The sequence below is a fragment of the Heptranchias perlo genome, chromosome 4, assembly GCF_035084215.1.
Source record: "Heptranchias perlo isolate sHepPer1 chromosome 4, sHepPer1.hap1, whole genome shotgun sequence".
NCBI classification, from domain to species: Eukaryota; Metazoa; Chordata; class Chondrichthyes; order Hexanchiformes; family Hexanchidae; genus Heptranchias; species Heptranchias perlo.
Window position 1 is genome coordinate 93,632,139 of NC_090328.1, and position 17,663 is coordinate 93,649,801.

At 43.5% G+C, this 17,663-nt stretch overlaps 2 protein-coding genes across 6 annotated transcripts in view; one reads left to right on the top strand and one right to left on the bottom strand.

The window, feature by feature from the left end:
- The window catches only part of mllt3 (MLLT3 super elongation complex subunit), a 208,545-nt gene that overhangs the window by 147,809 nt on the left and 43,073 nt on the right, over nt 1-17,663 (top strand). For 4 of the 5 annotated variants that reach the window (XM_067983308.1, XM_067983310.1, XM_067983312.1 and 1 more), the window contains 2 exons: nt 3,882-3,953; nt 8,364-10,873. In XM_067983308.1, the coding sequence (XP_067839409.1) occupies nt 3,882-3,953; nt 8,364-8,495 (204 nt within the window). In that variant the 3' untranslated portion in view covers nt 8,496-10,873. Of the gene's footprint in view, nt 1-3,881; nt 3,954-8,363; nt 10,874-17,663 lie in introns of those variants that run through there. The other variant, XM_067983309.1, reaches the window with a different exon arrangement.
- On the bottom strand, nt 15,253-17,583 carry LOC137320555 (uncharacterized). Its single transcript, XM_067982238.1, has 3 exons — nt 17,452-17,583; nt 16,421-16,577; nt 15,253-16,304 (listed from the first exon to the last, which is right to left on the bottom strand). The coding sequence occupies exon 3, from the start codon at nt 16,255-16,257 to the stop codon at nt 15,307-15,309; it is 951 nt and encodes a 316-aa protein (XP_067838339.1). The 5' UTR covers nt 16,258-16,304; nt 16,421-16,577; nt 17,452-17,583; the 3' UTR covers nt 15,253-15,306.

The window sequence follows — 17,663 nt, forward strand, 5'->3', positions numbered from 1 at the left end:
GTATTTATGGATACGGAAGGCCATTTGGCCCATCTTAATTGATCCATCCAGAGAGATCCGAACACACCTCCCCATTATAGCATCCAGTTTGTTTCTTAAATGATTCCAGGATTTTTGACTCCTCGACTCTATTCGGAAGTCTATTTCGCATGTTCATCATTCTTCGTGTGAAGAAGAATTATTATCTGATCTCAGTTCTAAAATTCCCTTTTTATGTTGTCTTCTTCTACCACTTCAGTTAATTTGAAGTAATATTCCAGTTTAACATTTTCTATACTCATAACAATCTTCTATACCTCTATAAGATCAACTCTCTGATACCTCCTTTCCAGGCTATAAAGCTCGTTTCTCCAGTTTTTCCTCATATCTCAGGACACTAGGGATCAACCTGGTGGCTCTTCTCTGCACTTCCTCCAGCATTTGAACGTCACTCTTTTTTTTCTTGGTGATCAGAACTATTTGTAGTTTTCAAGATGTAGTCTAAACAGAGCACTATACAGTTTGATCACTACCTCTTTATCATAGTAGGTAAAGCAGAAGAGGAGGCCATTTGGCCCATCGTACCTGTGCCGGCTGTTCAAAAGAGCTATCCAATTAGTCCCATCCCCCTGCTCCTTCCCCATAGCCCTATAAATTTTTCCCTTCAAGTATTTAGCAAATTCCCTTCTGAAAGTTACTATTGAATCTGCTTCCATCATCCTTTCAGGCAGTGCATTCCAGATCATTACAACTCGCTGCGTTAAAAAAAAAAGTTTCCTCGGGCTCTTTTGCCGATCACCTTAAATCTGTGTCCTCTGGGTACCAAGCATTCTACCACTGGAAACAGTTTCTCCTTATTTGCTCCATCAAAACCGTTCATGATTTTGAACACCACTATCAAATCTCCCCACGTAACTGAAGTCCCTCAACCCTGGTACCATTCTAGTAAATCTCTTCTGCACCCTTCCTAAGGCCTTGACATCCTTCCTAAAGTGTGTTGCCCAGAATTGAACACAGTACTCCAGCTGAGACCTAACCAGTGTTCTATAAAGGTTTATCACAACTTCCTTGCTTTTGTACTCTATGCCTCTACATTAATAAAGCCCAGCATCGCATATTTTTTTTTAACAGCCTTCTCAACTTGTCCTGTCACCTTCAAAGATTTGTGTATGTGCACCCCCAGGTCTCTTTGTTCCTGCACCCCGTTTAAAATTGTACCATTTAGTTTATATTGCCTCCTCATTCTTCCTACCAAAATGTATCACTTCATACTCCTCTGCGTTAAATTTCATCTGCCATGTGTCTGCCCATTTCACCAGTCTGTCTCTGTCCTCCTGAAGTCTGTTATTATCCTCCATATTGTTTACTACATTTCTGAGTTTCGTGTCCTCTGCAAACTTTGAAATTGTACCCTGTATACCCAAGTCCAGGTCATTAATATATATCAAAATGAGCAGTGGTCCTAATACTGACCCCTGGGGACTACCACTGTATACTTCACTCCAGTCTGAAAAGCAACTGTTCACTACTCTCTGCTTTCTCTCCCTTAGCCAATTTTATATCCGCGCTGCCACTGTCCCTTTAATCCAATGGGCTTTAATTTTGCTAGCAAGTCTACGATGTGGTACTTTATCAAATGCCTTTTGAAAGTCCATATACGCAACGTCAACTGCACTACCCTCATCAACCCTCTCCGACTTATATGACTTATAGTCTTGGCCATGTAGTTTAAAATTCTATTAGCATTGATGACTGAATGCTGCTCTGCATTCGTTGGACATATTTAGTGTTGAATCTATTAAAACTCCCAGGCCATTTTCAGCTTCATTCTTAGCTTTTTCAACAGAGTTCTCATCCATTTATTTTTCCTTCCTATGTAGAGCACTTTACACTTGTACGCACTAAGCTTTGTCTGCCTTGTTCTGCTCACTTGTCCAAACCATTCTGTAATTTGAGTTGCCTCTTCCGATTCCACTTCACTTCTAGTTTTGAATCCTTTGACTACTTTACATTGAGTTTCTGAATCCAAGTCATTGATGTAAATTAGAAACAGTAGTGGTCCCAGCACTGAGCCCTGAGGCACCCCACTCTATTCATTTTCTACCCTTAAGCCAGTTTCTTATCCATTCCCAGGGATTATCCTGAATAGTAACAGCTTTGAGTTTAAATAATAGCCTTTCATGTGGAACTTGGAAGTCAAGTACATTACGTCATGGAGCTTTCCACAGTCCACTTGGATTATCAATTTCTCAAAGAAGTTGATCGTTAAAAATCATTTATATGGAATATTGCTGTAACTCGAGACAACAAGCCAGTGACTTTTAAAAATTGCTTTATTGATGAACACAATTATTGAGATTCTGCACCCGTTGTGTGATGTACAGTGAAGCTGAATCAAACAACTGCATTTCATCCAGCTCCCTTTGTAAAACCAAATACTGCACAACTTGGGCCAGATGTTAAAATGATCAGAAACAGAATATGAATTCTCTCGGATTTTTTGCGCTTAAAATTGGATCTAGCGAATGATATGAATTGCATCAGTGACTTGTGGTGATGTCACGAATGTGATTCATACGCATCGCTGGATTTTGGCACAAAGAAATGGAGGATTTTTAGAAAAGAAATTGGGAGACTTTTTTTTGTTCCACCAATATGAAAAATTCTATGAATTTGTGGGGGAAAGTGAATAAAAACCTTCTCGAATCCTTATTTATCTTCCACAAGTTTGTTCTTTTGCAACCTCTGATATGGGGTAGTTGGGAGATTATTTGTCAAATTCCCCACTGTTTAAGTGTAATTTGCACTGTAGGGTGCCTAAGAGGGAAAGAATGAGGACTGATGTGTGAAGGTGGTTCTTTAAAATCATGTGACTCCTGCTTGACACTGATTTTTTCCTTGGTGGATCATGGGTCAATCTTAAAACTTGTGCAGGCTAAACTATATTGACAGAAATTGATTTATTTATGGGAATAAATATCTACAAAACTGCAGTTTTTACGAGTCCATGGTTATTTTTAGACAACTTCTGAATGAGTTATTGTACACATTCCACATTGCACCAATCTTAGTTTTCTTTTAGGAAAACCTACTGCATTCCTTATTGTAAATCTTGCAAACAAAGTATTAATTATATTTACTCTAAGTTTGTAATGTCTAGGTGTGTATTTTAAGGAATACAATCTGTATTTTAAAGAATTCTTTGGCTCAAAAGATCAACTTTCATACAGGTGCTGACGTTTCCAATTTTGATTTAATCTATTGACTTCCAATTTGTTTTTCTGCAAAATTTCAGATCACTAGGATTAAAATGTGCCTTAACCAAAATGACCAGTGCAAAGGGGACACGTGGTCCCAATTTCAATTAATCCATTATTGTAAGATAACTTGTATAACACCAGCTTCATTGTTAGTTTGGGAATGTTAGATTTTTTTGTGCAGATGTTTTCAGGATTCTGAATCACGTGAAAATGTGCAAATAAAGCAAACATTTAAAAAAAGATTTTTGGTTTTATTTGGCATAAAAAAGCAAGTGAAATAGCTCTAATTGAATCTTGACAAAAAGTGTATAACTTCTAGAAAAAAAACATATCTTTGGATCAGGTTTTATATACACAGCTCATAAATTTATGACTATCAGTAAATCTGCAGCTGAATTTAAAACACTTTCGTATACCAAATATGATCTTTTATGAGGTGTTAATCTCCAAAAGTGTAACTGGTGCTTGAGACAAAATGTATTCCATATACTGAGCAACTTTTTATATTTAGGTTAGGGTTATACATCTGATATGCCCTGTTCACACATTCTATGCAATTATGTGCAATTTCAGTACAGTGTTTTTTATAAAGTTTAAAAAGGTGTCAAAATAATAATTCTGTGTTTGGCTATCTGTCTTTAGGCATATCTAGATGAGTTGGTTGAACTTCATAGAAGGCTAATGACACTTCGTGAACGGCACATACTACAACAGGTAAGAACAACATTTTTAAATCAAGTTTTTGACTAATGTACACAACTTGTTTTGTGCCACATTTCAACATTGTTGATCCTAAAACTACTTCACCTGTTGTGCTCCTGTAGTTGCACCTGGGAGTTTAGTGAGGAAAATTACATGGGACACCTGTGTCTCAGAAAACTTGTTTTCCACTACCTGGCTTCCGGTCCTGTGTGGTTGTTTTCTGTTCATTTTCTCCTATTAAAATAGCCATTTTCTTTTTGGATTGCTTCTCTAAAAGGGGTAGGAGGGGAAGCATTTCCTTTAATAAAATGCTGCATCTCATTTTCAAGCTGAGATTTACTAATCTTTTTATTCTAGCAACATTGAGTTTTGACATGATATGTTATTGATAGCATGCCAGGTTTTGGTACCAAAATCTGTACCAACTGAATTGAGGCTTTTCTGATTGATGCTTTCCACTGTATCACGACCATGGACATGCAAACATTGTGGTAAAGGTTAAACAATAGGAGGCTTCATAACAGTGAAAAGTTGGTTGCGTCTAAGTTGTTTGAAGCAGTGACTCCCTTTGTAGCTGAGTCCAAGAAATCATGGTTTATTGGCCCATAAGTCGTCATTCTCAGTCCCATCAGGGAAAAGCAGCCAAGAAACATCAGGAGAGAGTCATTGGGTTTGACTTTTTGCCTAAAATCTATCTGTCTTGGATTCTAAGTCTGTATCAAATATCTCATCCCTTATGTAAAAGTTCTAACTTTTGGGAAATAACCCATCATTGATCCAGGTTATGGGATTAATAATCAGCAACAAAAGCAGAGGTCGTTGCAGGGCATGAAGATTCAATCATGCTGAGAGAGTGCTGCTCGGGAATGGACTTTAACACTCAGCATCTCTGAGATAGAGGGAGCCGTGGGCAAACTTTTAATACACAGAAATAATTTTAGGGCCAACATCACATCCATCTCCTATTTTTCTCTCTCGCTCTCGCTCTCGCTCTCGTGCTCACTCGCTCTCTCTGTTGCGCTCGTGCTCTCTCTCTCTCTAGCTCTCTCGCTCTCTAGCTCTCGCTCTCGTCCCTCAGCTCCCGCGCTCTCGCTCCATTGCATATTTTGTCAGTGATCAAGAAGGAAGGTAATATTTTTTTTACATGGAAGTAGCACACAATCTACTGCAGAATTCTTCAACGACCTATCATTGGACCAGATTGGCACATTTCAAGAAAAGTCTACACAATTGTCATTATTGCCATCTAAGGTTTTTGAAATATGTGGGGGGGGTTCCACTCCCATCTACTCTGGTTCCTATTTACCAATAAAGAAGAGTTAACCATGAATCACTATGTACAAGTAATTTTTTAAAAAACTGTTAAGTCTAGGCTTTGAGACAAAATTGCAATACTCTTCAATTATGTACCATTTAAAGAAAATGTCACATTTCAGGATTTTTTGACCATTTTTCCACAAAGGATTTAAGAAAAAAATTACTCAAGTGTTGGGCTTTAAAACAAAGTAGATATTCACGTGTTTAAAAATGAAGGCTGCACGCTTTTGCCGAATATGTATTAAAGCCACACACAGTGTTGACCAGGACGATTGCATATAATAGAGAAGATGGTATCCCATCTCAGGGGCTGCCATCAAACATTCACACCATTGGTGGCGGGGGGTGTTGTCCCTTCTTGTTGAGCTTTGCCTAAAACTAATTTCCATGGTAGAGGGTGCAAGAGGAACCAAGTCCCAACTTTCTGTGGGGACAGGCAAGAGGTCAGAAGTCAGGTTTTGTTAAAGAAGAAGCTGAGGCAGGCACAAAGCCAGAAATGCTGGAGGATCAGTTATAAAACCCCTTCTGTAAGTCAAGTAAGACACCCGCTGATGTGGGGTTGCTTGGCATGTTCTTTATTTTGTATCATTACGTGAAGATTAGTTTTACTAATTTGAACTACGTGAATCTGATCATAACTGTTGCTTTGTATGTTCACCATCACAAGGGGATGTTGTTCTGTTTTTGAGTTACACTCTCATATAAATAGATACAAGATACTGTGAGTCAATTCTCATAAAAGTAAAGCACTCATAGTGCAAATGTGAGTGACTGACATTTAACCCATTGAAGCTGAGAAGGTAACCTCGAAAAACTCAAATCTCGAACAGTATTCTAAACCTGGGATATCTTACTGGTTGGAGAAAGTTGTGGTAGATTTTTTTTTTCCTTCCAGAATGTTGAAGATATAAATTCTGAGCACCACAACTTTGTTTAGTGAGTAAATAGCCTAGTACATTCTCCAATTGTGTAGATGTTTTTAAAATGAAGTGTTCAGGTCACTTGAGGCGAATTGTATAGTATCCTCATTACAGCCCTTGTTGGAATGAAACCTGGAACCTTTTAGTTCTAACACCCAGTACACATGGTCATTTACTCACTGGATGATTAGGGACATTGATTATACAGTCTTGTAACTCAACAGAAGATATCAGAAACCTATTTCCCCTGGATATGTATCAGAAGATACAGCATGTAATTGAAGGTACCTTCCAGGTTACACTGCTGTTTGCTACAATTTATTTTACAGGGCTGATTTTAAAATGATGAAGAATGGAAAAATTATGGACAGTCATGCCTGTGATTTCCTGATATGCTAACAGACTAGGCTCACTACTGGTAGTGTGCATTTATAAAGTTAGCCGTTATATCATCAGATGAATCAACTTCAAAATTGTAGAGAAGGTCCAAAAAAAAAACTGATTGAATTCTCGCCTGGAGTGGTGAGAATGTGGAACTCGGTACCACATGGAGTGGTTGAGGTGAATAACAGATGCATTTAAGGGAAAGCTAGATAAGTACATACGGCAGAAAGGAATAGAAGGATATGTTGATAGGGTGAAGTGAAGTAAATATAGTGGGAGATAGCTCGTGTGGAGCATACACCGTTGGGCCGAATGGCCTGCCTCTGCTGTAAATTCTATGTAATTCTAGTCTGTAGTCATTGTACAGCTAGCTGCTTTCAACTTGAGTCATTAACTCCTGCCTCAGAATGGGCTGAATGATTGTATTTAAAATCATTTTGCCTGGATTTGATTTTACACTCTACTAGAGGCTAGATCGGATTTAAAGGGATTCTATCCAGTAACTATTTGATTTGTTATAACACAAACATTTTTCCCCCCTCCACTTTAATATATTCAGTACTGTGCAGCATAATATACCGTTTCAGATTTTTAAATCCCTGGACCTATTCCAATCCCTTGAATAATTATCCCGATGTGTTAATAATATGCTCTGAAACAACAGAATCTGGTACTTGTACAAAAAAATTGTCCATCTGATTGAATTGGAAATCAAAGTCAAGGATTTTGTTTTTCAAATAGTCTTCTAAAAAGGATTCTATTTACATAAGAACATAAGAAATAGGAGCAGGAGTAGGCCAATCGGCCCCTCGAGCCTGCTCCGCCATTCAATAAGATCGTGGCTGATCTCATCCTAACCTCAAATCTAAATTCATGTCCAATTTCCTGCCTGGATTTCTAGGAAGGTCTAGCATGGAGAAATGAAGTTGCAGTTGGCGACTTACAAACTGCACAAATCTACATTGTTGCACCTGATGCTATGACGTCTGCCCCACCATATAAATAGGCTAGATTGCCTAGTACTGGAAACCCAGGACGTCCTCGGGGGGAAAAAAAACTGCTTCTCAAAGAAAAGTAGTGATTCTCTGGATTTTTTTTTTCTTTGATTTGCTAGCTATGTGCACTTTCTGTTCACATCTGAATAAAAAATAAGTTGGCAACAATAGGCCAGAAAGGGGAAAACTAAGTATCCCCTCATGATAGCTTGCATGATGTAGCACTGCTCACGTAGATGAATATCTGCACTGAACAGGAATTGGTTGTGTGGGGAGGGGGGGGGGGGGTGCAGTAGAGACCAAAAGCACAACTGAAGAAAAAGGTCACTTAAAAACAGGAAGGGAGCAAAGGAGGTAAAGTAATTTTTTAGAAGAGAAGAAAAAAAAAAAAAAAAAATTTTAGAAGAGAATTTCAGTGTATATTGGATAAAAGATTGGCTCTTGGTGGCAGATTAGAGGGGAGCAAAGAACAAGCAGTTACCCAGAGTCTCAGGAATGAAAGGTGCAGGCTAGGACAGAATAAGGATGGAGCAAAAGATTTGAAGGTAATTTGATTAATCATTCCACTTTGCCCACTGGCTAAATTGGCACAAATATGAAATTAAATTATCCACCAAATTCTCTCCGTATCTATACTACTTTAATTATTTGTCTTCTCGCTATAGTTAAAATTTAACATTATTCCATCTATATGCTGATGTATGATTGGGACTAAAGATTCCATGATTGAAATCCACATTTGCAGCTCTGTTGTAAGTAATACATGGCATAGAAAGTCAGCTAATTTTCTGCTAATCTGTCTTTAGATTGTTAACCTTATAGAAGAAACTGGACATTTTCACATCACAAACACAACATTTGACTTTGACCTTTGCTCACTGGATAAAACCACAGTCCGAAAACTACAGAGTTACCTGGAGACCTCTGGAACGTCATGAGGACACCGATCCCCGGCTGCATCTCTTACAAGCTGGAGACTCGAACTTTTAGTGATGCAACCCATACGACTAGCTCTATTGTGCTACTTACTGCAGCTTTTTTCCAGCCAGTCATGCTTCTCACCCCTGAACGTGTTGCTGTGGGGAAAATGCCGAGAGATTCAACAGATCCTTATCAGCCTGAGGAATGTTCTGGAAGTGTTGGACTTTGAGGTCCATCTCCTCCTTTACCTCCCACCCCCTGGATACTTGCTCTTCGTGGATCTCTGCGGTAGTGTGTATCTGCGTGGTGTTCAAGTCCACATGGCGAATGATGCATGTGCAACACTGCCTTAGTATGTAACTGATCTATCTATTTATTGAAAAAGTACATTCATGAAAAATATCTTGGATCTTTGGAACAACACTACCAGACATTGAGCACTCAGGTCACATTTATGACCAAGGCTTACGAATGCAGTAGGAATCGGTCGCCAGAAGTCTGGTGAATTTTATCTCCAACAATTTTTTTTTGTTTTCTTTGTAAACTAACTGCGATCATAGGGACACTATGTGACTACACAAAATGTTCTAGCCTTAGTAATTGAACTGTAGTGCTTTAAAATCTATTACTGTGCACTGTTCTCAGAAATGTTACCAGCATTGATATGTTTTAATTAGTGATCGACCAATACAAATTTCAGATCTGTACTGATACTGGGAGGGATATTGTCTGCACAATCACGATTTTTTTTATTTCTTCCAGATTTGATTCAAACCTTTTACGGGAAACAGCAAAGGATTTTGTAGTGTCATTTTCCCTGCCCTTTTAAAGTATTCTGCAGCTTTTTCCTTTAAAAATACGCAATGTTAGTCACCCATAAGTACAGTTGCATCATGGTAATGTTTTACTCACAGTGGCCCTTCTTCATATTCTTAAAATTCTTGTTCAGTTTTTTGGTCCATGTGCACACCCTCCTGTTGCTCAGCTCCACAGACTAGGTGAAATGTAAATACATCTGAAGGCTCACAGAGCTAACCGATGAAGTACGGAGGAAAACTGGTCTAAACCAGGCTGGTTGATCACTAGTTTAAAGCTTTTGGCATATCAGATGTATTTAAATTATGTTTTTTTTTAAAAAAGAAGGCTCTATGTGGGATTGTCTAAAATATTCTGTTCCCAATTTTCTGTAAGTTTGTTGTAGAAAATTCTTAATTTGGGATTAATTATTTATTTGAAATGCTCCCTTCACTGCCAAATCTGTTTTTGCCATCTTTACCATTCTGGTAAAATGTGCGTGCTTATTTGTCCATCCTTTGGATATTAAAATTATATTTCTTAAAAATAAATATTTCTTTAGCAAGTACGTTGCAGTAAAACCATGTTTCAATGGAGTCTTTTTGAGGAGACCTTAACTGTTACTTTCAGTCCAAAGACGGGATGAATTTTTTAGTACTTTTTTTATTACTGAAGATTCTGAAACCGCTTCCAACAGAACAAGTGTACTTTCCAATGATAACGAGGTTCAGAAGTCATTGTGTCCGTTACTTGAAATGTTACCTTGTTAGTATACTTTTAATGTGCAATTCATATCAGAAGAACCAGACTGCTTTTTTTAAAAAAGAGGGGAAAATTTGTTTCATTTTCATGTATGTGATGTTCAGTGTGTGTTTTCAATTGCCATTATTCTTTGATTTTGTCGTGTCAGTGGTAAAACCCAAGAATGTTCGTTCTAGGTAAAAGAATTTCTAGCAGTCTTCAGAAGTTTAACTTGGTACTTTGTGAGTCCCTTTAATTTAATGTAGTTGCTTGGTCCATCTTAATTGTTGTGGCTAAATTTTGTGGTACAACTCATTTTAAATTTTCAAAGCTATTTTACCAGATTTGAATGAGAATCTGTCCTGCAATTCCATCCAGTCCTATTCTTTAGTTACATATATTCCATATGTCAAGATGTTCAAAAAGGCAATTCAGTGAAAGCTGTTGCCTTTTTAGCAGGACTCTACACAGAGTGGCTTAGGAAAAAGGGATTGGCTTCAGATTGGTTGCCTCAAAGGAAAAATACACGGTAATAGAACATTTATGGTTTAAATCAGCCAACATATTATTTTGTAAGCAAATCAAGATAGAAATGAACCAATATATTAACTGTCTACTGTACTGTGCAAATGTGGGACACCACAGTCTAAATTAAAATTCTTTGCAAAAAAACATGTAAAGTAAGTATGAATTTACCCAAATTTCAGGCTTCAACCCCAAGAAATATTTGCTGCAATGTTGAGTTTGCCACAATATTTAATTAGAACAAGTGTGTTACACTCCTGAAACAATTTTTTTGCATTAGCTTTTCCATCTAATTTTTGTATCCAGAGTACAAAATAAATTTTTTTTCAAATAATTGACACTTGTGTACATATTTCCTAATACTCTTATAGTTTCTTCTGAGGCATCTAGTTTCTTTAGGCTACATGCCGGTCATGTCTGTAGCTATTAGATTGTGACTTTTTTCCCCTTAAAATAGCTACATGCATTTTACTCTGTATCAGAGAATATTAAATTAAAACTGAATTTCTTAATATGCAGTATCTAACACTTATTCATTATATACATTCATAATACAGTGCCCTTAATATGGTGAATTAGGAAATCCCTTTGTAATTTCTTTCAGTTTAGGTTCTGTGATTGAGTGAAAGATGGCGCTACTGCTGGGCTTAATCGGTGATAGTGATACTGTGGTTAAGAGGCCGCTTACGAGTGACCTATCTCAGTTGTGACCCTCAGCAGAACCAGTATTCTATTGATTTCTGGATATCAATTCATACCCTGCCAGCTCTGGAATATTACTCTCGATGAGATAGATATTTGTATACAGAGGAAGAGATGTCAAACAATTTTACAGAAATAATGTAAAAGTATTTTTTTTAAAAAGAATGCACAAGTAGTTGCTTTAAGGTACCTCTGCAAGAACGGCCTTTCAATAAGTCACTGTTCTGGACTGTGGCCCTAGAAAGAAACACCGGAACTACCTATCCATTCCAGCCAATTAATCCAACAGATGAAAAAGTATTTAATTTACATTTTCTGAAATGGGTATGCCGTCAAAGCCCCATGACGTGAAGGCCATCCTGTCAGACACTGAAACCCTTGTTGTAAAATAGTTTAACTCTGTGGCTCCAGAGACCAACAGCAAAAGTAAAAATGGTAACCTATTTGAGCACTTGCATTTGATTGACCATTTAGATTTTATCTGCAGATGGGCTGCTCATACACACAAGTGAACAGTGCACTTTTGACATTGCTGGACTTTTCCCCCCACCCCCATTATGGAATGTTCACAGCCAGAAAGATTGTTACATTTGTAACTTTTTATGTGACATCAAAAGCAAACCTTTCATAACCCATTTAGATTTCTACATACCACCCTTTTGCAGCTCAACATTAGTTAAGTACTGCGCACCTGATTTTCCTTGATCACAAGGAATGACCACCTATCGTTTCCTTTCTAATTGGCAACCATACCTCAAACTCCAAACCATCGATTTGGGGACTATCCACAAGAATCTGAGACTATTATTTTCACAAGTGATCATGCAAAATACCCAGGGTTTTACTATATGGAAAGCTAGTTTTCCCACTTAGCTGACAATATTGGTGATACCCTGGCCTTTCCTGGAACTCCCTCCTTGTTAACCATTTGCACTGGTGCAAAAATATTTACCGTAAGTCATAGTGTGTATGTGCCCAACGCCTGTGCAAATTGGGCACAGGCACTTCCACTGCTAAATTGGTAAGCTTTGTGCCTATTTTACGGCTAAAAACGGGTGCAATGCCTACCAGTTTCTACCCCCAGAAGTTGGAAAGTTTAGAGGGAATCTGGGGAGCGAAATGCTAGTGTGTGTAAAAGCAAGTGCCTGCCTTGCCCTTATTCTTGAGTTTGAATAGACAATCTCATAAGTATGAAACCACCTTAAAATGGTATGGATACGTCAAGATAAGTCCAGGGAGTCTCAAAGTAAACTCAAGGGCTCAACCATCCAGATTCTGTCCATAGTATTCCTTCTCACATGTTGGGACATCTTTAGAGGTGACTTTTAGTTCTGGGAATGCACCAAATAAAGATCTAGTGCATTACCTACCAGCATAGGTGGTTGTTCTTGGAGTCAAATGCCCACACCAAGGAGTATATTCTGACAAAGGCCCTAAAAGACACACATGTCAGTAGCCACAAAATCTGAAGTCCTGCTTTTCTTAGAAACCTTGATAGGTTTTGTTTTCCAGTTTTTTTTTTGCCTCAGTGCCACCTGGCACTGATATTTTGGCATAGTTGGGTTCTGATAGGTGATTCCAAATCCATGTGTATGGGGGAAATTACCCCATTTTGGTGACTGTTGCAGATGTCATTGAGTTGAGATTTGAACACTGGTCTTCAGATCTGTTCTTGCTAACTCAGTAAGAGGACAGAAGTGCTTTTGGTGTCAATGACCAGAAATAGCGCCTTTTGCATTGTCTCCATACTAACTTCCTTTGCCTCAGGAACCCTCTTCCTTGCCTAACTTGCAGTCCATCTTGAAATCATAAGCCTTTTCCTTGGATCTGGGTATTGAGCTTTGACCTGGGTACTGAGCCACCCTTCCTACTTGCTGATGAATCACTTTCTTAATTTAATTGTAAGAATCTGACATCAACTCCTCCTTTAGCCAACAAGAGCTGGACATTGGGGCTATTCGTGTTTATATTATAGAACAAGCAGATTTAATGGGCTCGATTTTGCGATCGCGTTTCGGGCGGGTTCCCAGCGGGGTGGCCCCGAAAATCCCGATATCCGGTCACGTGACCGGATTGCGACGAAATCCCGGCCACTTCCGGGTACCGCGCTGACGTGCGGGGCTGCGCGCGCAAGCCCCGCTGGTGGGAATCCCGCAGGCAATTAAAGCCAGCGGGGTTCCACTTGAGAGTACTTACCTTGCTCGTTGTGGTCAGTTAATGAGCTGAAGCAGCTGTCAAAAGAGGAAGTGTGGGATTTTAGGTTCAAGGCAGTGAGTTTCACACACTGGGGGAAACAGTCCCTTTCCAACCAGGCGTGTTGCAGCCAGCAGCCTGTGGCAGGTGCCAAGGTGCGCTCCACGGGGGAGAGCCCTCACCCACGCAGGAGGCCACCACGTCACATAGGGCAACCCCTGCCCTCCACCACCCCCCGCCAAGCCAGAGGACAGACCGACACGAAACCGCAGCCCCAGTCCGAGGACCCACCCACCTACCCTGCACAACCCCTCAGACCAACACCTGCCAGATGGGTGGTGCGTTGACATCGTCGGAGGACGAACAGGATGACCAGCCCCAGCAGCCTCGCAGTCCACGCCGTCCGCCTCGGAGACGTGGGGCCCCCCAACACGGTGCTGCGGCACACCCACCTGCACAGCAGGAGGGAGGGCAACCGCAGAGAGAGATGCGTCGCAGGAGGCACTACCCTCCGCACAGGGTGTACAGAGCGAGGCTCAGCTTCATGGACCTCTCCGAGGAGCAGTGCATACGGAGGCTCAGAGTCAATTGCCAGGTAGTCGCCGACATCTGCAGCCTCCTTAACGACGAGCTGCTCCCTGATGGACCAAGCAGCATCTTCCTACCTGTCGCCGTCAAAGTCACCACTGCCCTCAACTTCTTCGCATCCGGTTCCTTCCAGGGTGCCACCGGGGACATCACCGGGGTCTGTCAGTCCTCTGCACATAAGTGCATAAGGCAGGTCACCGATGGGTTGTTCCGCAGGGCCTCGCACTACATCAACTTCGCCATGGACGAGCGCAGCCAGATGGAGAGGGCGGTTGGATTCCATGCCATGGCCGGCTTCCCACGGGTGCAGGGTGTAATCGACTGCACCCACATCGCAATACGGGCACCTCCGCATGAGCCAGGGCTGTTCATCAACAGGAAGGGGTATCACTCCATGAACGCCCAGCTCATCTGTGACCACCGCCAGAGATTCCTACACGTGTGCGCCAGATACCCCGGCAGCTGCCACGATGCCTTCGTCCTCAGGGAGTCCGCCGTCCCGCCCATCCTGCAGGCACCCAACGCCGGCAACGGCTGGCTCCTCGGCGACAAGGGGTATCCCCTCCACACGTGGCTCATGACACCTCTGAGGAACCCCATCACCGAGCCGGAGTGTCGGTACAATGACAGCCACACTGCTACCAGGTCTACAATTGAGCAGACCATAGGGCTTCTCAAGATGCGCTTCAGGTGCCTTGATCATTCTGGGGGAGCGCTCCAATACACACCATTCAGAGTGGGACGAATCATAGTTGTCTGCTGTGCCCTGCACAACATGGCCCAACAGAGGGGGGTGCCGCTGGAGGAGGCCCCATCCACACCCGCCACCCACATTGAGGAAGGCGAGGGCGAGGAGGAGGAGGCGGAGGAGGAGGAGGCGGAGGAGGAGGACGCGCCAGAGGATGTTGGACGACCCATGCGCCGAGCCGCGACTCACCGGGATGGTCGCCGGGCCAGGGAGGCACTCATACGTCAACTGTTCTCCTAGAGTCAGACACTGCGAGGCGCTCGCATCTCCTCACCTGCACATGCGAGCGGCCATACCAGCCCCCTCCACTGAAGAGTGCTGCCAGTAATCCTGCACCCACAGCAGTGTGCCCAATGGGTGGCAGCAGGTGTTCGCCGTCATGATGGCCTCCACGGAACGCACCTATTGCACAAGCCGCGGAAGAATGGACGAGAGGTGGCAGGAGTGGTGAGAATAGAGTATTTAATATCTCGAATGTGACATTATATGAAAAAAAAGTACAAATTAATAAACACCCTGGTGTATTCCCTTTGTGATTATAAGGCCTTTGCAATTCTTTTCCGGGAACCCCTACGTGGTGCTACCCCTGTGGCTCCAGCAGAGGTAGTGGCAGGTTGCTCGTGTTCTTGCCTTGACCGGGTAGATGCTTTTGGCGGACGGCCCCTGGGTTTCGGTGCCCGTGATGGCACCTCCACAGACTGCTCCTCCTGCACCGGGGCAGGGGCAGACTCGGCCACCTGGAGAGGAGGCACCATTGCGGGTACTGGTTGAGAGGTGGGCGACGGGTGGGACGTGGGGGCGCCTTGAGAAGCGTCCCCGCTTCCATGTCCCCGGTCACCATCATCCCTCTCTTGGCCTCGGCCCACATCACCCCTTCCACCCTGCTGGACGGCAGTTTGGATGGCATATGTGAGGCCTTGCAAGGCCACCCCTAGTGTATCCCTCAGCCTCTTGATGGCGTCGGAATGTTGCTCACCCTGAATCCGTACAGACGTTGTCAGGGCCTGCATGGACTCGATCTGGAGCTGTGCATGACGCTCGAGGGAGGCCAGCCTGTCCTCCACCGCAGACAGTCCCGCACCTACCCGCGACACTGTGTCGCCGGTACCCTCCTGTGCCTGCACCACCAATGCCCACATGCAGGAGTTGGACTCCTCCATTGCCTGCGCTATTGTGGACAATGCGCGCGGCACCTCTGCCAGTACCTCAGCAATTAGCTGGTGCCCCTCGACGACTCTCCTTTTCACTGGTGGCCCCCTGGGTTCAGCATCTGGGTCCGGCTGAGCAGAGCCTGGAGATGAGTGCTCCCTCCGTCGCGGACCCTCCGCGGCTGCCCCTGCCACCAGGGTCTGCTCATGCTCACTCGTGCGCGGTGACTCACCAAGTGCTACCCCAACGAGTTGGCGAGGGGGACCCACCGAGGTGCGTGTCTCTGCGCTGGTGGATGGTTGGCTCTGATGTGACGATGCACCCTCAGAGACCGCCATGTCCTCTGAGGAATCGCCCTCCACGATCGCTTCACACAAAGACGGACCTGCAAGAGAACAGAGGGCACTTTGAGGCATGTGGACCAACTTGACAGTGCGCCTGATGGCAGGTGATGATACGGTAACTCGCGATCATGGGTGTTGAGTGTCAGCTTTCCCTTACCGGCCGTTTCGGCAGCGACACACTCGCCATCGGCCACCGACAGGCAATGTCGCGTGCGGGCGAGGTCGAGCGCCTCCACCTCGGCGTCGGTGACCTCCACCACTTGCGGCGCACCTCCGGTGCGTGCCCTTTCCCTATTGTTCTTGCTTCTCTTCTCCTGTGAAGGCAAAGCACAGATGTGTGAGTGGGTGCGTATTGCATCGTGAGACGCATCGAGCATCGGTGTGGTTGGGTTGAGCGTGGCGCGGATGGATGGGAGGATGCGTGGGCCACGTGCCCATCCCATTGCATGGGGATTGGGGTGTGTGGTAGTGTTCGGGTGGGGTCAGGGACGGTGGGTACTTGCGTGCACGGCGAGGATGGTGAATGAGTGGCTGTGAGGATTGCTGATGGAGCGCAGTGGTGGCTGTGCAGGAGGGGTTGTGATCTGTTTGGCGTGATGGTGGGGACGGGATGTGGGAGGGTGCGTTGGTGTACTCACCTTGCCAGACCTAGTCAGGTCATTGAAGCGCTTGCGGCACTGCTCCCAAGTCCTTGGGGTGTTGCCCCTGCTGCTCACCTCCGCCGCCACCTCTGCCCATGCCTTCCTGGTTGCGGCGGCAGGAAACTTGCGTCCATCTTCTGGGAAGAGCGTTTCCCTCCTCCTCCTCACGCTCTTCAGCATCAGCTGCAGTGCCAGGTCTGAAAAACGGGGCGCAGCCTTTCCCCTTTGCTGAGCCATCGTCTCAAACCGCTTGCTTGTTGCAGGAGGGGCTTTGGGAGACTGCCCCTTTAACTGGAGCTCCTACATCGCGTCGACGGTACTGCGCATGCGCAGCCGGCCGGCACGCAGCTGGGGAGCGCAGAACCCGGAAGCAGGGCTTAATCAGTTCAATTATCCCGCGATCGCGTGGGGGACGCACACGATTAGCCGTCCGCGTTTTCCATGCTCCCGGAGGACCACCCGCTGGGAACCCGCAGGCCTGCTAAATTCGAGCCCAATGTCTCTACTTAACCAAGAAAGCCTATTGGTATCCTCAGTGGTTACTTACCAAACAGGTTTCTGATATGGAGTGAGTGTAACAGTCAGACAATAATGTTATTCAGGACTCTTTAGAAGATTAAAATAATGAGATTGATGTTACTGTGATTGTTCCGGCTATTTCTCAAGTTCACGGCTAGACTGTAGTTTCTGTAAGTAGATTGAATCTCTTACAAATCGAAACTTGTGTTTTTATTCTCTGAGGTATATGGGTTAGCATAA

Bases quoted from the DNA above. Each gene is read 5' to 3' on its own strand.
- LOC137320555 (XM_067982238.1), bottom strand. From the start codon at position 16,257: ATGGCGGTCTCTGAGGGTGCATCGTCACATCAGAGCCAACCATCCACC.